This window comes from Melanerpes formicivorus, unplaced genomic scaffold, assembly GCF_026170545.1.
Source record: "Melanerpes formicivorus ecotype bairdi unplaced genomic scaffold, bMelFor1.0.p_v2 SCAF_109, whole genome shotgun sequence".
Lineage (NCBI taxonomy): Eukaryota > Metazoa > Chordata > Aves > Piciformes > Picidae > Melanerpes > Melanerpes formicivorus.
The window spans coordinates 432,163-454,344 of NW_027142461.1; the positions used below are offsets into that span (position 1 = coordinate 432,163).

The 22,182-nt window shown below is 41.6% G+C and overlaps 1 protein-coding gene across 1 annotated transcript in view; it reads right to left on the reverse strand.

Moving 5' to 3' along the window:
• Positions 1-3,989: 3,989 nt before the first annotated feature.
• Positions 3,990-22,182, reverse strand: part of LOC137455777 (uncharacterized) — a 231,214-nt gene continuing 213,021 nt past the window's right edge. Inside the window, exon 21 of the mRNA XM_068166871.1 lies at positions 3,990-4,130. Within this exon, the coding sequence (XP_068022972.1) occupies positions 3,990-4,130 (141 nt within the window). The remainder of the gene's footprint in view (positions 4,131-22,182) is intronic.

Below are 22,182 nucleotides of genomic sequence, written 5' to 3' on the forward strand. Positions count from 1 at the left end.
GACTAGATGTTCCAGAGAGGTCCCTTCCAACCCCACTGTTCTGTGATTCCAGATAAGGGCAACAAGGCTGGGGAGAGGCACAAGCCCTGTGAGGAGAGGCTGAGGGAGCTGCGATTGTTTAGCCTGGAGGAGACTCAGGGGAGACCTTATGGCTGTCTACAACTACCTGAAGGGAGGTTGTAGCCAGGAGGAGGTTGGTCTCTTTTCCCAGGCAACCAGCACCAGAACAAGAGGACACAGTCTCAAGCTGCACCAGGGGAGGTTTAGGCTGGATGTTAGGAAGAAGTTCTTCACAGAGAGAGTGACTGGCCATTGGAATGTGTTGCCCAGGGAGGTGGTGGAGTCGCCATCCCTGGAGGTGTTCAAGAGGGGACTGGACGTGGCACTTGCTGCTATGGTCTAGTTGTCATGAGGTCTTGGGTGACAGGTTGGACTTGATGATCCTTGAGGTCTTTTCCAACCTTGTTGATTCTATTCTATTCCATTCCATTCTATTCCATTCCATGCATGTAGCCAGTCATGCCATAAGACTAAATAATTGCATATTACCAATCCAACACCAAAGTCAAAGTCTCACAGAACCAGACTGGGTTGTCTTAGCTCAGTGGTGGGAAACCTAGGGTATAACATTGCCCAAGAGGATTTTTACCATTAAATTCAGTCATGTTCAAAGACAAAACTGAAGAAAGAAGATGCACATAGTATGAAGCTGCCCAAAGCATGCTGTCTTCTTGATATTGTCAGTGATAGAGTGCAGGAGGTTACAGGTCACCCACCTTAACTCATACAAGAGGATAGTCCCATACACAAGCAATTTTAGTGGTCTCCACTGCATTGTTTTTGTCATTCATTCATTCATTGTGGGTTAATTAGCATTACCCCAGCATCTGGCCTAATGATTGCAAAGCTCAGCTCTGCTCAAGTTGAAAAAAATATCCATGGAAAATTTCTGGTACTGGACAATTCCTCTTCAGTTGGTTTCTTTCCCCAAATGTGTACAATGGTTTAAAGTGTCAACAGGCAAGGCACACATTATAAAGGCAATTTTATTCCTGTTATGACAGAGAGAAGTCATCCAAATACTATCTGGTGAAACAGAACCTACAAAAATCACATCAGTTCTCGTAGCTATTCAGATGTATAACACCACTTCTGCCTGGGTGTACCTCATAGAAACACAAATGTGCACAAGCACAAAAAAAATCAGTTTAAAAGAAGAAAATCAAAACTGGAAATCAAGCTGTTATCTTGCAAACCCAAAGGAAAAAAAAAATTGTACTCAGGAGTGACATTTAAACCTCCAGGTTACTACCTAATGTCATGTAATGATTATTCAGGTGGATGACAATCACAGATCATAGTATCACAGTATCAGTCAGGGTTGGAAGGGACCACAAGGATCATCTAGTTCCAACACCCATGCCATGGGCAGGGACACCCCACACTAGAGCAGGCTGGCCAGAGCCTTATCCGGCCTGGTCTTAAACACCTCCAGGGATGGGGCCTCAACCACCTCCCTGGACAACCCATTCCAGGGCTTCACCACTCTCATGGTGAAGAACTTCCTCCTCACATCCAGCCTGAATCTTCCCACCTCCAGCTTCATTCCACTACCTGAGAGGCTGAGAAGTCCCTCCCCAGCCCTCTTGTAGGCCCCCTTCAGATACTGGAAAGCCACAATTAGGTCACCTTGGAGCCTTCTTTTCCCCAGACTGAACAGCCCCAACTCCTTCAGTCTGTCCTCGTAGGAGAGGTGCTCCAGCCCTCTGCTCATCCTTGTGGCCCTTCTCTGGATATGCTCCAGCACCTCCAGATCCCTCTTGTGCAGAACTGGACGCAGTTCTCCAGGTGGGGTCTCACCAGAGCTGAGTAGAGGGGGAGGATCACTTCCCTTGACCTGCTGGCCACACTTCTCCTGATTTAAGTATCAAAATGAGTCAACAGCATTCAGGACATTGGGAAAGATTTCACAATGGTAAAAGTATCTGAAAAAGTGTGACCATAACAGCGTGGACAAAAGGACAGCAGAAATACATATGTGTAGAAAAAATGTCACTGATTACTGTGTTAATTGAGTACAGCATTCTACAAGAATGATTCAAAATACCAGGAAGGTAAGACATTTCTACTGACATTTTCAGAACAACATCAAAAAAAGGGATGCTACAACTGGAAAAGACAGAGTTTGAGCATTACCAAGCTTCCCCCCTTGTTTTTTTACTGCATTTTCCTCTGACTTTGGTGACCTTGGACAGAGTACTTCATCCTTCTTGCTTTTGTTCCCCTTCCCACCTTCTCTTTCTCTTGTCTTTCATAGCCCTTCCCTTTGGGGTATGGCTTCATTTCTAGTGTGTTTGTATGAAGCCAAATAGGCACTCACTGCTTCAAACTAATGAGTAATACTTTAATTCTACTAAGAAAGTATGAGAATAACCTCCAGATTAAGCTGCTATAGCTCCTAAAGAAGCAGTTCTGACCAATGCTAACAAAATGATCTTCTTTGGGATCTTCTGTAGGTCTCAGCCTGTTGGGACTTGGCTGCAGAGCTGGTGGCAGGAAGCCATCATTGTTCCTCTTCTGGACATCTTTGCAGCTTTGCAGTTGCAATAGTGTTGTGCTTTGAACAATTACTGGAAACATTGTCAGTGTTTCAGGCGTGAAACTTGAAAGTCAAATCAGCAAAACTGCCCCCACCATGGTTAGCAGGTACAGGGCAGCCAGGAAAAATCAGAACAAGCAAACCTGAGAGACCTAGGAATGCCCCATTACCAGAAAGGGGGAAAAATATCATGTGAAATAATTGTATTTTCAGGACTCAATGAGATCATCACACTGAAAAGCTTGTTGAAGCCAGAGAAGCACTACGAGTGGAACATTTTCAGGAGAGTAGCGTACGCACAGTGGTCTGGACGTCAGAACTGCAAATCCTGTCAGAGAGTAACCACATCATGGGTGCCAGTCAAGATGCAAACAGCTCTGCAAACAACTGCAGGAATTAGCTCTTGTCAGAGACAGTGTGATTCTCTAAAGATTAAAAAGAAAAGATGTAGAGAAAGACATGATGTGACTCGATGATCCTTGAGGTCTCTTCCAACCTTAGCGATACTGTGATACACAAGTGACAGCATATCAATGGCATGCCTCTACTAACAAGAGTGCTACAGAGGCAAGAACCTGTACACTAAATTCATCCATTTTCCTTCAAAAAGCCATGTCTTGCATGCTCATGTGAACTTTCCAGAGTTGCTCTGTCAGCAGACAACACTAGTGTCAGTTTAAAAGTGACCCAAGATGTATTTAACTGAATTTCAGTCTTGGAATACATCAGAAAACTGACACTGTTAGGGCTCATCGAAGTGTGGGGATCTAGTGGAACCAGGTCAGATACTGAGGCCACAGGTAAGGAGCAAGAAAACACTGATATCTCACAATAACACTGACATCCAAGGAGACCTGGTTTGTTCCATAATTCTTTGTTATCAAACATCCTGATGCTACCTTTGATCAGTAGCAACCTAGCAACTTGTAGGCACATTCCACTATGCATGTCCTGGGACAAGCACCTGGTGGAAAACAACTCAAGTCTAAGAGACTGTGACTTGTGCACTCAGACTGATATATGTGTGAGTATACCTAATTGTACATAAATTATCTGAGTTAGGCCTGCCCTCAGCATACTTTAAATGCTACCCTTGCTCCAGATAGACTGTTCTGGATTGTATTACTGTACTGAGCTTTTGAATGGAAAGTGTGACAGGATTTGGGTGAATTACAGCTCTTTATTCTTCAGGTCTCTTGCAACAGACATGTGAAACAACCCAAGGGTGAAGCCCTATTGGAAAACACAGCTGTGACATTTCAGCCCTAACTGATCACACTCAAGATAAATTATTTTCAAGTTATCTGCTTTCTCCTGTCCTTCAAACAATTTTATGCTCAGGTATCAGCATCATTTTTCAGCTCACTACAGAAACTTGAAACCATACCTTTCAGCTTATTGTACTCCTCTTCCTCTCCCTCAGCTTGATACTTGAAGATGTGTGCTGCATGCTGCCCACGTTGCTTACATGGTCCTGGGCTGTGCTTGTTTCATCACACAAAAGACTCTCTCCAGCAATATCACCAAATGCCTGGAAAATAGAAGGTACAAAACCTACGTATTATTACAGCAGCATTCTGAGGGAACATAGATGACTTTGATTACACTTCCCCAACCCTCTCCCTTTTGAAACATTGCAGCTTAGAAGCTTTGGTGTGTGTTAAATTTTATTCTGTCATACTAATAACCCAGCCTTACAGCAGCTTACAGTTTAGCTTTCATGGTTCAGTTCCACTCCTAGCCGTATAACAATTTTTCTAACAGCTTAGCCAAAATATTATAAAGTAAAAGTTACTGCAAATGTATTCACTAATACAGATAGAGCAGTGAGATTAGCAATTTAAACACATGTGAAATGTGAATTCACCTAATTTTTCTCATCTAAACGCTTTAGTGAAATAATGGGATGGGGATTCTTACGCCCGTTGCTTTTAATAATTTCTTCTTATGATGTTCTTGACACATGGAGAAGATTTGAGTGAATAAAGAATAGACCTTCAAAGAAGAAAATTATGGCCATGAGGAAGAGATGATGTGTTATAGGGCTGGAAACTGGTTATAAAGCCAAGGCACCGCATCGGATCTGGCTCAGTTCATTAGCAGTTACCACATCGCATGTCAGTTCCTCAGCTTGTGTCATGTGGGTGGCATTTTTGCACAAGAGTGTCCTGGCTTCTATTGTTTTCACTTTCTGGAGTGCCCATAGAAGAGAAATTTCACTGAGATTTCAGATGCTGAGAAGTAACAGAGCCTCAGCCTTGTCTAGCTGCTGTCACTCAAATGCTAGCACAGCAACAAGCAGATTAGCCCAGTGATACCACAATGTTTGAAGGAATTTCACAATTCTCAGCTTGGTTTAGCACAGCCATAGTAAATTATATAAACACTGTTTCATACACATGAATAATCTCTATTTTCTATTGCATTTGTCTGTATAAAAGTACAGATGAACCACCATAAAATTGCTTTCGTACTTCTGGGTTTGATACTCTGTGAAGCTGGGAAGCGCTGTGACCTCTGGAACAGGGGGATAGAAGCAATGTAGGGGACATTCTCCACCTCACATAAACACCTGTGACTGAATACATCCTATATTCTAGGCAAGTTTCTTCATACCAGGCTACTACTCTTAGCTAAGCACCACACACACGCAACACCTACTATTTTATTTTCAGTCTTTTAGACTAAGAGACAGGCCACAGAATCATAGACATATTCAGGTTGGAAAAGACCCTCAGTATCACTGAGTCCAACTGATAACACTACTCCACAAGGTTCACCCCTAAACCATATCCCCAGGCACCACATCCAAATGACCTCTAAACACATCCAGGGTTGGTGATTCAACTAATGCCTGACCACTCTTTCTGTGAAAATTCTTTTCCTATGTCCAGTCTAAACCTACCCAGTCACAGCTTGAGGCTGTTCTCTCCTGTTCTATCTCTAATCACCTGTGAGAAGAGACCAGCACCACCCTCTCCACAACGTCCTTTCCGGTAGTTGTAGAGAGCAATGAGGTCTCCTCTTAGCCTCCTCTTCTTCAAACTAAACAGCCCCAGCTCCTTCAGTCACTCCTCGTAAGATTTATTCTCCAGGCCCTTCAGCAGCTTTGCTGCCCTCCTCTGCACTGGCTCAAGCACCTCCACATCTCTATTGTATTGAGGTGCCCAAAACTGGATACAATACTCGAGGTGTGGCCTCACCAGAGCTGAGTACAAGGGGACAATTACCTCCCTACTCCTACTAGACACTGCATTTCTGATACAAGCCCGGATGCCATTGGCTTCCTTGGCCACCTGGGCACACTGCTTACTCATATTCAGGTGCTTGACAGCTTTCCAGCCACATTTCCCCAAACCTGTAGAGTTCCTTGGGGTTGTTGTGACCCAAGTGCAGGACCTGGCATTTGGCCTTGTTGAAGCTCACCCTGGTAACACTGGCCCAGTTTTAGACTGTTCTAGGCTGTTTCTCTCATGGCATAAATTAGCTTCAGGGCAGGTCTACAAGAGATATAACATTGTGGCATAGCTTCATAGCAACATTTTCTCAATGCACAAAGTCAAGAAGATGGGAAACAAGAAGGGGACCTATAGCATCAATGAGCTAACAGAAACAGCAGTACTTTCCCTGTCACAATAAACTGAAAAAAAATGTGGAAATACTGTCAGGGTATACCTGGAGATTTAATCCTAGTTCCTCAGAAGTTGGAACACTAATTTGATATAATCACAGAATCATTCATTTGGAAAAGACCTTTAGGATCATTGAGTACAACTGCTTAGCACTACCAAGTCAGCCACTATACCATATCTCTCAGCATCACATCTACAGATCTTTTAAATCCCACCAGGGATGGAGACTCCACCACTGCCCTGGGCATCCTCTACCAGGGCTTGACAAAACTTTCAGGGAAGAAATTATTCCTAATTTCCAACCTAAACCTTCACTGGTGCAACTTGAGGCTGTTTCCTCTTGTCCTGTTGCTTGTTCCTTAAGAGAAGAGACCAATGCCCACCTCACTACAACCTCCTTTCAGGTAACTGTAGAGCAAGAAGGTTTCCCCTGTGCCTCTCCTCCAGGCTAAAGAACCCTAGTTGCCTCAGCTGCTCCTCCTAAGACTTGTTTCTATGCAAAAAAAAAACCAAACCCAAAACAAAAAGAGAGCATGAGATATTCACAGTTCACAGGAAAAGCCTTTCCATTGGTGTTGGTTAACAAATACCAAGAGCTCCTTCAAATCAGCCAGTTCACCCACCCAGCATACCTCACTGAAGCAACCAAAGCCCTTTGCTATGCTTAAGGAACAATCATTCACCTGTGTACTTAAATTGAAGCTTGCCTGGCTATGCCAGGTTTTTAGGCTTGATCAGATGTGGTGCAGAGTTCTGTTCTTCAATTAAACTCCAAGTTGTTGCTTCTGAGAGTGACTTAATAATAGTAACCTTATGGTTAATCAACCGTGCAGTAAAGTTCACCGTGCACTTACTGCAGTGTAATTATAAAGTGAGCAAAAACATAATTGATGCATTTTGTCAATCTGTGTAGCTGCAAGGTACTTTTCCAAAGGTTATTTTTGTTTTTTACTATTTGGATGAAATAAATTAATGCAGTTTTGGCAATTATCCTTTGACTTCAGAGGTCTCACTGCTGATTCAGGCAAAACTATGTGATAGATGAATAAAGATTATAAGTGTTTAAAAGAATAAAATACCTTCTGAGGCAATCAGTGGCTCTACCCCCATGGCATAAAGTCATTCTGAAAACCACTGAAAATACAACAAATCTGGGTGTTTGAAGTGGGTTGGAACCAGAATACAGAATTAACCAAGCTGAAAAAGACCTTCGAGATCGTTAAGTCCAACCTATCACCCAACACCATCTAATCAACTAAACCATGGCACCAAGTGCCTCATCCAGTCTCCTCTTAAACACCTCCAGTGACAGTGACTCCACCACCTCGCTGGGCAGCCCATTCCAATGGCAAATCACTCTTTCTGTGAAGGATTTCTTCCTACCATCCAACCAAAAGGGAAGAGTTTCAAAATAAAATAGCACTTTTAAAGCATCCCTTAATTACCAGCTCTGACATTTGTTATACAGCACAGCTCAGTGACGTAACATTTTTCCCATGAGCATCAGCTCAGATTGAAGAGGTGCACCTAAACTTTCTCCCATCCCATCCAAATGCAAGTTCAAACCTCTCAGGCCTCCATGCAAAATAAGTGTAAACACACTTGTGTATGTCTCAGTTACATAGAATAATATTAACCAGGTTGTAAAAGACCTTCGAGATCATCAAGTCCAACCTATCACCCAACACCATCTTATCAGCTAAACCATGGCACCAAGTGCCTCATCCAGTCTCCTCTTAAACACCTCCAGTGATGGTGACTCCACCACCTCCTTGGGCAGCTCATTCCAATGGCCAATAACTCTTTCTGTGAAGAAATAGTTACTTAATCCTTACATACTTACTCCTCATCCCATGTTCTCTGCCAGCATATAAATGAAGAACGCATCATGATTAAAATTGCATATTTTTATACAGAAGACTATAATGATGCAGTGTAGGCATTTCAGCCATTTTCTGTTTATCTGAAAGCCTGTGCATCCTGCTGAGAGCTGGTGTTGGACCTGTTCCATCACTTTCTTGGTCCTTCTATCAATCCACTGCCTCCACTACCTATAAGGAAAACAGTGTCTTGGTGGAAACATATTTTTTTCTCCAGGGCTCTGTGAGTTTCTGAGACATAAAGTGCATTGAACTTGGGATTTGGAGAAAATTGAAAAGGAAGCAATGGCTATATGTTGCAAGGCTGCTCCTGAATTTCCATCCTGTTACATGCAGCAGCATAATCTTAACTGTAACTGATAATCTTAACAGATTAATAATTAACAGACACAGTCTCCATTTAAGACTGTACCTCAGGTTACTGAAAACAAGGTACAGACTTAGTCTTATACTTGAAAGAGTAAATAACCCAAAGCAGAAGGTATGAAGTTGTAAATTCTTCACCAAGATGCAGCGTGAGTGTCATTAGGTTGGCTTAGCCATCACAAGGGCAAGACTGTCCACTGCAGGACAGAATTCCCATGTCACAAGTGAGATGAGCTGGAATAGTCTTAGAGAAAGGCATAAAAGGCAAGATTTCACCAGAAAGTCCTTTTTCTCTTTTCAGTGGGTTGAAAGAACTGCTTGGACAACTATTTTGCTTTCCAAACTCATTACTTTTAATTGAATTATGGCATTAAAGGAGAAATATATACTGGTAAAGATAACTTTACACAGTAACTTACTCCTTATCTACAGAAGAACTAGCAATACTGTCTCACCAAAAGTTCTGTAAGTTTGCAGCCTATGCTGATTTGATTGCTTGTGTCCTTGGGAGTATGCCTTAACTGGCTTCTTTCATGTATGATTCCCAGCCGAGTCTCAATGCACGTCAAGAGGCATCATGCTGGAAGTAGTTGCAACATATTACTTGTCTTCAATGGGGCAAGAATTAAATTAGGCAAGCAGCATGTGGTGAAGAGTATTCAGCTCAGGAGTTTGTACACACATGCATTAATGTGGGTGGACATCCCTTTTGTGAAGAATAAACTTTTGCTGTTAATCCCTGCTTTTACAGGGATCTCCAAGAAACCAACTCATTGTAAACTGGACATAACTATGGATGGTTAACAGTTGGATTTGATGACATTAGAGGTCTCTTCCAACCAAAACGATTCTATAATTCTAACATATGATTCTACTAAAGCAACCTAACCTATGTCAATTTACACCAAGTAATAACTTTTTCCCAGCATCTCCCTAGTCAAGAAGTCTTTACCCACTCACCTCAGTTGATCCAGTTTATGCTTTGGAAAGGTTAGAGCTTTCCTGCTCTCTCTGCAGGGTCTGGTGAGATGAATATGATGACAAAGCCATTAGGCAGTGTACCAACCTCAGTTACACAGCTGGAGGAATTCTCACTCTTTTCCATACACCAAAGAATAGTTTGCATTGGAAGGGACCTTTAAATTTCACCTAGTCCAACCCCCCTGCACTGAGCAGGAACATCTTCAATTACATCAGGCTACTCAGAGCCCTGTCCAAACTAACCATCAATGTTTCCAGGGATGGAAGAATTTTTAGTGACCACTGGAGTGAGAATCTTCCTGAAAACATCATGTGGGCTTTTCAGTACACTCGACAAATCCATTCCTTTAATAAAGTTGGAACCAGAAAAAGCAGCACTCAGATACATGCATAAACTGTGCTGGAGTCAACTGTATGGCTTGTGCACATACAGGGAAAAAAATATAGAGCCCAATATTCATAGCAACATTGTGTATACAAAAAGAATTTGCAGAATTAAGAATAAAACATGAGGCAATTTGTTGATTTGCCCAGGGAATATATGGGAGCGACAAATGTGTGGATTATTCTAAGGTTGTTTTTTAGTGCCATTATCAGATCCAAGAGCTCCATATAAAAGCACACAGTCCTTCACACGCTAAACATACAGTTTGCTCAAACAATTGTAAAATATTCAGCATTCTTAAGATTAAATAGCTGGATATTGCTTCTGAAGGAACAGCTGTCAGCTTAAATCTAAAGTCTAGTTTGTTTACTGGCTGTATTTTATATCTGTTAGAAAATGACACCAAATGGCAATAAAATTGTTGTAAGTATTCTACTGGGGAATATAAATGCCCTTTGGTTACAGTGTACATATCTTTATACATAATTCCAGTATATTTTCCCTAGAATTATGTTAAATATGTAAAAAGCCTTTTCTCATAAAGGTAAAAATGCTAGATGTTTCCAAGCTGTAATTTAGCATTAGCGTCAAGATTGCTTCAGAAAATAACCTACAGTTCCTGTTTCATTCTTTTTAAGTGTCACTCAGCATACGATATCTGATCTTGTATTCAAAATAAACTTATATGATTTTATTCACTTTTCCAGAAGTGCAAGAGAGTTTAGACATAATTTATAGCATCTGGAGTGATGTAAATACCTTAAACTAAGTAATTGGCTAGTCACCTGTGCTGTCTTATCCTATTACTGCTAGGTACTTTTCAAGTAATTAGGGAAAACAGCTCTTTTATCCAGGAAGTTTAAATCGGATGATTCCTTGACATTTGTGTTGGTTTATTTGATAGATAAAAATCATACCATACAAAAACTTTCTCTACAATGCTGAGGTTTACCAGGCCTATAATAAGAAACTGATTTTTTGCTGAGTTAAAGCGACTTATCTTTGCCCTTTTAATAAGAAATCAACCCCAGTCAGCAAAAGTCGAGATAAAAATCACCCAGTTGGTGTTATCACCATGTAGGCAGCAAACACATACCACTATCATTAACTTTTCTGTGCATGGATTTCAAATACATTTAAAATGCTAAAGCTCAATAATTTCCTGTACATTACAATAACAGCAGATTAATGAGTAAGGAAAAGCATGAAAAGTAATTTATTTGGGGAAGGTCATTCCCTGGTTAGCCAACACTTAAACCGAATACTATAAAGAGGAAATATATTACAGGTAAAAAGGAAAATGGGTTTTACTGCATGTGAATTCTTGGAGTTTTACAGTGCTTATGACAAAAGGACTGCACTTGCAATTGTAACCTCTATCATTTTTATGCTGCACATTTGAAAAAAAACCCAAAATCTCTTTGTTTAACATTTCTGGAGCAATCTATACATGTCACCTTGTACTTAATGTTCCTTTTAAAACAGGTTTTTTCCTCATGCTTGTGAAGCCTATAAAACTACTTTCCATACCAGACATGAAATTTCTAGTTATACCAGCAAAATTAGACCTTTAATGGGAATACCATACTTAAAGAAATAAGCATTTTAAAGAAGGTATTACATAAAGAGACATTCCTGGCTAGTCTACTCCTGCCCACAGCACTTACAAACTGGCCTCACTGTTTTAAAAAAAAATATAAATTGAGAGTATTATTAAAGCAACTATTTTGCTTCCTTGGCTTAAATAAAGTTCACAGGTAAGTGCTCTGCTGAATTAGGGCTCTGAGAAATCTTGCTTTCTCTGAATTGAAAATCAGTAGGAGGAAGTTGTGAATATAACTAGAATTCCTTATGAGTATTCGAGAACATAAAAGCAAGATTATGAAAAATTTCTCTTCTGCCTGGTGAAGAGCATCCACAGATCCTCAGGCTTGAGGTGAGGAGAAAGTTCTTCACAGGGAGAGTTGTTAGCCATTGGAATGGGCTGCCCAGTGAGGTGGTGGAGTCACCATCCCTGGAGTTGTTCATGAGGGCATGTGGCACTTGGAGCCATGGTTTAGTAGTCATGAGGTGTTGAGTGGCAGGTTGGAATTGATGATCTTTGAGATCTTTTCCAACTTTGTTATTCTATTCTATTCTATGATACAGAAACATTATTTGAGGCTAAAGTCAAAAGGAGCTGAACACATGAATTTGAGGAACAATTTGTCCCTGTAATTTAAATATGGCTCTCATGTCAGTGTGTTTGACACAAGATATTTTCCCACCCCAGTGACCTAGGGCTCACTAGCCTGCACACACACATTAGCTGAATGCTTATGCTTGTGGTACTCTCTGAATGATGTCTATATTTGTATATGTTTTTCAAAGTTATTGTCATTTCTGCTTTGTTTTCTGCCAGACTGCTCATTTCCACCTTTTGCAGCTATTATTTTTGAAGAGCACCTACCAATACCAGCAGCTATGGTGCTGGCATGGCACAAATCATCACCCATCCCATGGAGACATCTTAGTCCCCAGATACTTAAATTAATGAAGTCCCACTACAGGAATTCAGAGTGTCACAGCTCTTTCAATCATGGAAATTAAAAAGCCAAAACCTTTTGGTTTTGTCAGAGATTCTTAATAAAATAAACAAACAAACACAAAGTCACCCTGAAACCTTTTCGCCCTGGTAGACTATTGCAACAAAAAGCACAGCTGAAGAAGGTGCATACAACCCTCAGTTCCTAGATGCCATTGTACAAAAGCACTAAGCCCACCTGAAAGAGAATAAATAGGGCCACTAAGCTGGTGAGGGCCCTAGAGAATACATCTTATAAGGAACAGCTGAGGGAATTGGAGCTGTGTAGTCTGAAGAAAAGGAAAAGGAAGCTGAGAGGAGACCGTCTTGCTCTCTACAACTGTCTGAAGGGTGGTCGTAGTGAGCTGGGGGTTGATCTCTTCTTCCAAGTAACTAGTGATAGAGGGAGTGGCCTCAAACTGCACCAGGGGAGGTTTATGCTGGGCATTAGGACAAATATTGCCACTGACAGGGTTATTAGGCATTGAAACAGGCTGCTTAGTTGAGGTGGTTGAGTCACCATCCCTGCATGTGTTTAAAAGCTATGTAGATGTGGTGCCTGGGGGTATGCCTTAGTGGTCAGCGTGGTAGAGTGAGGTTAACGATTGGACAGGCTGATATTGAATGTCTTTCCCAACCCAAATCATTAGATGATTCCATGGTAAAGAAGTGAAAATTCATTATTTTCTGGCTCTGTGGACTCTGCAGACAAGGTAGTTATAGATACAAAGGTGGGACATGTCACAGTTGCCACAAACCTCACCTGTTCCTATAGGCTACATTCCTATAGTCCCCACACAGCTTTTTGTACCAATGGCTATGAGGATAAACTTCTGGAAGAAAGTATTGTTTACCCCAAAGGATGGTCCAAATAAATACATGGAAACTGACAATTAATAAGTTGAGGCTGAAGAGTAAGAGGTGGCTTCTGACCAAATAGATTGTAAGGATCCAAAAAAGTCTTTCCATTGAATCACTGGGGTCAAAACATCCAAACCAGACTAGATTTAAGCGATGTAAACTAACTGAATCTTCAGGACTAGCTCTAAATACTCTGAATCAAAATGATTATACACAATGATGCGGCCACAGAAACAGCAGATTGGACAGATTATCCCCAAAACTTCATGTAATCTTCATTACCTGCACCCTCAAAAGCTATAGTTAAGGTTGCAATGCAACATTTTAGCTGTAAAAAATGTTGTAACCCCACCCAACCACCACCTCTTCCTGAGAGGCAGTGACTGCAGCAAGTGCCGAAGCTCAGGTTTGTTTGCCCCATGGCAGCAAATTTCTCACAACTCAGTGTAGAGTTTTAAGTTCATTAACTCATAGAGCTGAAGTAGAAACACCTATCCACAAAATACATAAATGCATAATTACTGCTATGAAAAGATCTAGATATGTTTTACCACATCTATAAATTAGCAGGTTTCTTGTGTGTAATTTATTTAGACCCACAAGTAAAGACACTGTAAAGGAATTTATTATGCGTGATGGTAGATTGACCTGCTAGATTAGATGTGAAGCTTTAAAGATAGAATAAAATAAAATAGAATAGAATTAACCAGGTTGGAAGAGACCTTTGAGATCATCGTGTCCAACCTGTCATCCAGCACTATCTAATCGACTAAACCATGGCAACAAGTGCTCCATCCAGTCTCTTCCTAAACACCTCCAGTGATGGTGGCTCCACCACCTCCCTGGGCAGCACATTCCAATGGCCAATCACTCTGTGAAGAACTTCTTCCTAACATCCATTCTAAACATCCCCTGGTGCAGCTTGAGACTGTGTTCTCTTGTTCTGGTGCTGGTTGCCTGGGAGAAGAGACTGACCCCCACCTGGCTACAATCTCCCTTCAGGTAGTTGTAGACAGTAATAAGGTCTCCACAGAGCCTTCTCTTCTCCAGCATAAGTAAACCCCAGCTCCCTCAGCCTCTCCTCATGATGACATATGACTCAGCCGTGTTGTTTGTAACAGGCAGAAAGTAGGAATGGGGATGTGTTGTTGACATCATACAGGGAAAAGAGATTCTGGAAAAGCTCTAGCCAAAGAGGAGCTTCTTTAAACAGACTTAGGCATGGACCTGGACTTGCCAGTTTCTTTGTTTCAATAATTAAGTTCTACTTGATGTAGGCCACATGCCTTCTCCTGTTTTCTTTGGCCAGCTTTAAGACTCTGGTGTCTTCACCCTGGTGAATCACAATTTCCCGGGGCAGAAAATTATGTTTGGATTCCTTGAGGACAGTTTCCTTTAAATTAGATTTTCTTTTAAAAGCCAAGTAGGGCAAAGACATTAAGAATAAAATCTTTTAATGAAGAAAACAACTCTGAGACATGAACCAAAGCAGCAAAAGCAACATTTACCTCACACTGGAAAGGCGTACTTCAACCTTCACCTTAGAAGTGAGCAGCTGCAAACTTTGTGCTTCAGCATAATTCGTGCCAGTTTTCTGTGGCAAACATCATCTTTGATGGTGCTCCCACTTCTTATCTGGGTAGGTAAAGTAATGTCTGTTCACTCTTTTCCCTCCTAGACTTTTTTTTTTTTTTTTAATGGTCTGTCAACATAAGACCAAAGGCAACAATGAAATGTGCTTCTTCCGAAGCACTTCGAAGAAAAATGACAATGCAAGGAAGAACATTCAGTCTATGAAACAAATAATGGCCAAGACTTCTTTTAAATACCACCTTATGTTGTATTTTAGTGCACAAGCAGCTAAATCTGACTACTTCCAGGATTCAGTCTAAAAATTGCAAGATGACAGTAAGCAACCTAACCACATTTTAGGTCTGTGTATCTCAGATTGATTTGCTGGAAGATAGGAAGACACTTCAGAGAGACCTGGACAGGCTGGGTCAGTGGGCTGAGGGCAGCAGTATGAGGTTTAACAAGGCCAAGCGCAGGGTCCTACATTTTGGTCACAATAACCCCATGCAGCCTTACAGACTGGGTGGCTGGAGAGCAGCCTGGCAGAGAGGGACCTGGGAGTGCTGGGTGACAACTGGCTGGACATGAGCCAGCAGTGTGCCCAAGTGGCGTAGAAGGACTCACCTTGAGTACTGTGTGCAGTTCTGGTACACTCACTTCAAGAAAGATATTGAGGTACTGGAGTGGATCCAGAGGAGAGTGATGAGACTGGGGAAGGGACTGGAGGGAAAGTCTGATGAGGAGAGGCTGAGGGAGCTGGGGTTGTTTGGCCTGGACAAGAGGAGACTCAGCAGGGAATCATATTACGCTCTACAACCACCTGAAGGGAAGCTATAGTAAGGTAGGGGTCAGGCTCTTCTCCCAGGAAACTAGTGATGAGATGAGAGGGCATGTCCTGAAGCTGCACCCAGAGAGGCTTAGGTTGGATGTTAGGAAGCAATTTGTCATGGATAGGGTAATTAGACACCGGGATGTACTGCCCAGGGAGGCGGTGGACTCACCATCCCTGGAGGTGTTTAAGGAAAGATTGGATGTGGCACTTAGGGACATGTTCTAGTCAATGTGGTGGTGTGGGTTTGATGATCTCAGAGGTCTATTCCAGCCTCAACAATTCTGTGAAAAACTGAATGTAAGACCTTACCTGTAGTATCAGCTGTACAATAAATTGGACAATAATTACATTGTATATTTTTATGTGTAATAGTTCCTTTCAGAATGACTTCATGTGATTCTAAGAAACATATATTTATAAATAACCTCAATGTGGGTAGTTTCAATGTATATCTTACATAATTGCCTTTAAATGGCTCTATAAACAATCTTAAATTGCCACTTAGCGCTGCAAATGCATTAACTGATTGATTTTACACCACTGTTTAGGAGAGAGGTCTTCCTATGGAAGATTCAGTGTGTATGTGTGTGTATATATATATGCAGGATCAGGTAGGTCTGCTTCCCTCTTTTGATGCTGATCTGCTTCTGAAGCACAGCCCTTTTCCTTCTAAATCTGCAGATGAGGAGTCTGCCTGGACCTACCTCCACAATGGCCCCATCAGGTAGCCTGAGGAAGTGCCTGTAGAGCTCCCGGAAGCCGCTGAGGTGGAGAGTGTAGACGGAGATGTGAACTGTGGTGCTACCTTTGGCGGAGGGTGTAGAGTCCAATATTTCATCCTGGTGTTGGAGGTCACAGCTGGAGACACTAGGCTGGCTGGCATGGTCTTTCCAGATGTAATCAGACACTGCCACCTAGTGAGACAGAAGACCCCCCCCCATATATATGTACACACACACACAGGGTGACTCCCCCATCCAAGGAACATATTTAATTAACTTCTGGCAAGAGCTTAACCGATTTTAAATGATTTTACAATAAATCTGCAAAGCCTGTGCCATATGCAGGGCTTGCACGCAGTTCCCTGCTACATATTTTTTTTATGACAGAGATCTAAATAGAGGAGATAGACAAATCCCTGGTGTACATTCTATAAAGTTAATTCTGCACAGATGAAGCTGTAATTGACTCCCGTATTAACCAAAAGTAGGGAGATCAAGCAGGGGAGGTTAAACAATAAAATGGCAATCCTGATTAAAAAAAAAGAAGAACAAGAAGAAAGAAAAGTGAAAAAAAAAAAAGAAGGAAGCTTGCTGAGAATTTCACAAGCCAGTGTTTGTATTTCTCCCTCAGAAGCCTTTGCACCCATACCCACAAGCGCTTTTTTAGTCTCTGATCTGTGCATAGTATTAAAATAACCTTGTGCTGCTAACTGGCTGGCAGAGGAGGCAGGGTAAATAAGGTGTATTTTAGCGTGCTGTACGACGCTAGTTTGTTGACACAGTTACCTAGTTTCCTGGTTTGTACTGAACACATTCACTCGGGCAGGTTTTGTACCTCCCTGCCTCAGTCAGAATTTCCATTTAACCTCTTTTCATGCTAATTCTTTACACAGGCTGAGCAGAAGTGAAGGCTTCAGACGGATCATAGCACACAGTTTAAGCACACCTTATCCTTAACTAAAACTGGTGATGAGAAGCATTATTTTTATATCCCCACTCAAGTACAAACTTCTTAACCCTTTACTTTTTCAAGGCCTCTGCTTCACTCATTTTTCCCCACAAGAAGCTATTTTACAGTAGAGATTGTAAGGATGTAACAATGTCACCAATACACCACTCTGCTCTTTGCGAACACTTCTACTTAATGCAGAGGAAATAACTCTTTTTCTGCTCTATCTGATGTCTTTTCTTCCAAGAAAACACATTACACTGGCTGAAGTGATACTAATTCACCCATAAAGCTAGCCATGGGAAAACCTTTAATTGAAGAGTTGCATCAAATCCTTTTCTTTCTTTTTGCTGAAACAAAGAGCTCAGGATCTTATAAGACATCCCAAAAATCACCAGATACAAATTTCATCCTCTGCTTGGGAAAAGTTAGATTTAGCTCAGTGTGCTTGTGATCCAGTTCACTGTTTCTCAGCTGTTCTTATGCATTAGGAGGACGCCCTTAACTAGCTCAGTGTGCCAACACCACAATCCTGATGTGCTTGCTGCCATTCTGAGCAACTGCCTTAGGAGAAGATTTGGTTTTAGGTGAGTTAGGGAAGCAAGAACACACACTGGAAATTATCTCCAGCTCTTTTCCAGGAATGAAAAAATAGGAAATTTCATTTTAGTGCCAGCTTTCATTTGCATCAGTCCTTAACAATTTTATACATTTTCAAACAAGGAAAGGTCACCTGAAATTTAAGGTAAAATATGCAGTCTGAATTTCCCACACCGATGTCTCTGGGGTTAAGAAGCTTTTCATTCAGAACAGCTAGTTAGGAACACACAGCAGCTACAGGGGCAGGACAAGCCCTGTGTTTTCTTCTGCCTACAACACAAATCTGTCTTACACAGCTGATCCATATGAACTGAGGCGGCCAATGCTCTTATAAATGCAGAAAGCCATCTTCTGTTGGGACAGTATTGGTCAGAGCAGGGACAAGCAGCTGCAAGAGCTGTGACACCACAGCTTGCGAAAGGGGATCAAAGCCCCTATCATGGTTACTCTTCTGTCACCCCACTGTCTCACAACCAAGAGCTCTAACCTGCCCAGTTAAGAGCACCAAGCCTTTCCTGGCCTGGTGTCTTCCTGTTCTGTGGCTTCACTGAAGAGAAATGGCAGGGAAAGCCAGCTCAGGAACTCAGGGGAACCATATAGCAAATGTAATTGATCTCGGTTGTCACTGTACTTTTAAGCTAGATGTGTTTTCCCCTATACTACATACTTCCCTTCTTTAGACCATTTTCTTCCTTCATGAATCAATTTGCTCTTCTCTGACCTTCACCTTAGCCCACTTTCTTTAAACCAGCTTGTCCTTCTTTTGGTTTTGTCCTTGCTAACAAGTAAGGGAGTTTATTTACCATGTTTTGCAAGCACCTGTGAACATCACATCCTTTCTCTGTAACTCTAGTTTTGTTTGTTTGAGGTGTGAGCTCCAAGGGCAAAGATATGCATGTTCTGCTTGTCCAGCATGAAGGACAGAACAGACCTGAGACTATCTTCATGCAAGCGAATTGCCATATGTACTCTCAATCAGTACCAGAGCTGAGTGTAAACTGCAGCATATAATTACAATGCTGGAAGCCAAAGCCACATCATTCAAATCTTTGTGCTTGAGGTAAACTTCAATTTGCCAGGGCAAAGACTTCCTTTGGAGGGCAGGGCCTCTGGGTGCAATCCCTCTGGCACTATACCAGTAGAGGACCAGGCATGGCATAAGGAACCTCTGCCTTGCCTCCTACCCTGAAAGCAGACAGATCTGCCGGGTAGTGGGAACAACAAACAAAAACATGTGATCTGTTATCACATTTCACGATCTGATGAACTGCCTTTTACATGACTAGCAAAGAGAAAGTGACAATATTGGTTGGTGTGTGCTCCTGTCCCTAGCACAGCTTGATCAAGAGACAACTGAGAGTGAAACAAAGCACTGTCCAAAACTAATGGTGTTGTGGAGTTGCATCACCTTGACTGAGGGTAGGCATAACTAGAAAGGAGGGAAATGGAATGCTTGGCTGGACCATCACTCATTGACCCTTCCTCAAAGTCACCCAGTAGCACAAATTTGCCTGAAGGCAGACCCAGCAGTATGTAAAGTCTGTAAACCAGCCCTGGGAAACAAAAGAGCAATGCTGGGAGTGGTTGTGGATTTAGACACCCTACCTCTGAAGGACCATCCAATTGTCTCTTTGCTAGCACCATCTTAAAAGTATTTGGCAGACAGATGTCTAGGGCCTTAAAACTTTCAAAACACATTTCTGTGCAGTGATAGGTCACTGGATTGCTGCTGTGGCCTGTATAACCTGAAGTGAGTTCCAAAAGTAAACTCTGCTGTCATCTGAAATTTCTGTCATTAGGTTAATCAAAAATGTCCATTCATTTCTACAGGAATACAAGATGAGTTAATAAATCCACTGAGACGGGCTAGTCAAGAGACCGTGCATATAGGACATGTCAGAGAACTGAAGTAAGCTGTGATCTAGATTCACAAGGGCTGACAAGAAACCACAAAATGCCAGAGCAGCGTACAGTAATCCTTAAATGAAATTCATCTTTCAGTAGAAAAACACATTAAGGATCATAATTCAATGATAAAAGAGGCAGGCCAGAACAGGTTCTGATGCTGAATATTTCACAACATAACTTAATTAAACGGGAGTGTGAGGCTGTTAATCGCTTCATAATAGTTCAGCTTGAAATGAGGTCTGCTGTAAATGCCCTTATAGCTTATTTGTTTATATTATTAAAATCACTAAATGTTACACCGACCTAGTGCAAATGCACAGTTCTCATTGGTCTTCAGTGTGTTGGCTTTTTTAGCTCTTTTCAACCCTCCTTGCCTTTGTGCAAGTATGCACAAGGCAAGAACTGGGAAGAAGGGTCATAAATTTAGGTCAGATGAGATGATTCAGTAAGTCCCGTGTGGGTTTAAGTCTTATTAATAATTCTAATACATTCTTCCTTGACAACAACGATTTCTATTGCTGCTCCTTTAACGTAGAGGGTGACGTAAAAATACACAGGCTTTTCAAGGGATGAAACCTGCTTCTCATACAAAGATGGCAAATTATGTCACCCTTCAGAAATTACAGCTCATAACCCAGAACAAAAGACAAAAATATACTTCTAAGTACAAACAGAAATGCACTTTGTTGTGTATCAAAAGGGTTTTAGCCCTTACAAACTGCACTGTTCTGTGTCCAGTTCTGGGCCCCTCAGTTTAGGAATGATGTTGAGTTGCTGGAATGTGGCCAGAGAAAGGCAACAAAGCTGGGGAGGGGTCTGGAGCACAAGCCCTATGAGGAGAGGCTGAGGGAGTAGGGGTTGCTTAGCCTGGAGAAGAGGAGAATCAGGGGAGACCTTATTGCTCTCTACAACTATCAGAAAGGAGGCTGTAGCCAGGTGGGAGTTGGTCTCTTGTCTCAGGCAACCAGCACCAGAAAGAGAAGACACAGCCTCAAGCTGTGCCAGAGGAGGTTTATGCTGGATGTTAGGAAGAAGCTCGTCACCAAAAGAGATATTGGCCATTGGAATGGGCTGCCAAGGAAGGTGGTGGAGTCACCATCACTGGAGGTGTTTAAAAAGAGACTGGTTGAGGCACTGTGGCATGGTTTAGTTGATTAGATGGCATTGGATGATAGGTGGGACTTGATGATATTGAAGGTCTCTTCCAACCTGGTTAATTCTATTCTATTCTACTGGTATTGTACCATATCAAGTGTACAGAAATGGTATTGAAGTACAGCACAGTAATGTTAAAAATGTAAACCTCTTAATTATTATGTATTTAGAAATGTGTTACACACAATACACAGGCAATTAATATTCATAACCCCAAGGTCAGGGTAGAGAAAATGCCATGCTAGCACATAAAGGTACTGTGAGGTTTTCTAATGCCTGACAGATTTTGTGAAAGACAGAAGGAAAAATTAATTCCTCTGTTTTTTTCTGAGCTACAGAGGGAATGACAGGAAGATGGACTTTTAGTGTAGCAAAAAAAAAACCCAACCAAACAAAATAACCCTAAAACATTGGCATATTATATTGAGATATAGATATTGAGAAATAGGCATATCCATGTGTGTCCAAACACTCACGCTTATGAGATGTATTGATCCTTAACTGCTTACAGCATTATTATTAGCAATGTCACATGAATCGATTCCAGCTTTGTGCATTGCAAAAATGTATTAAAAGGAAAAAAAGTTTGAAAGTAACATGCAAAGAAAATGCATCAAATGAGGAGCACAGACCAAACCAACTAGCTGAGAATGAGCAGAAGAGTGAGCTGGTCATGACAAATACTTAGCAAAAGTTACAAGCTGTTACCTTCAGGCAAAAGGGCAAAAGTGTTGATAGGGGAAAAAAAAAAGAAGGGATCAAAAGTTGAGGGTGTTGTATTTACTTCATGTAAGTTCCATAAACATGGTAAGTGCATTTTCTGTGGTAAGAGTTGTCAGTATGGGAATTGCTGTCCTGGAGGCAAGCTTTGTTAAACCAGTGTAGCTCTACAATTGAAAAAGACAAAAGTTGGCTAGTATTAACCTCTGAGGGAAGCTCAGCACCCCTTAAGGACTGCAAACCCCATTTCTGACATGCTGTGGCTAAAAATATTGCCAGCAACTCTGGAGAAAGAAGAATTTAGATGAATATGCCTAAATCCAAGTCCAGATGAGGCTACCACTGAACCTCACACAGAACTAGATATGGAAGCAGGGAAAATTTCAAGCCACAACAGGAGAGATGGAGTACTTTACAAGAAGTGAGAATTCATTTGATTCAAATGAATCATGAAACT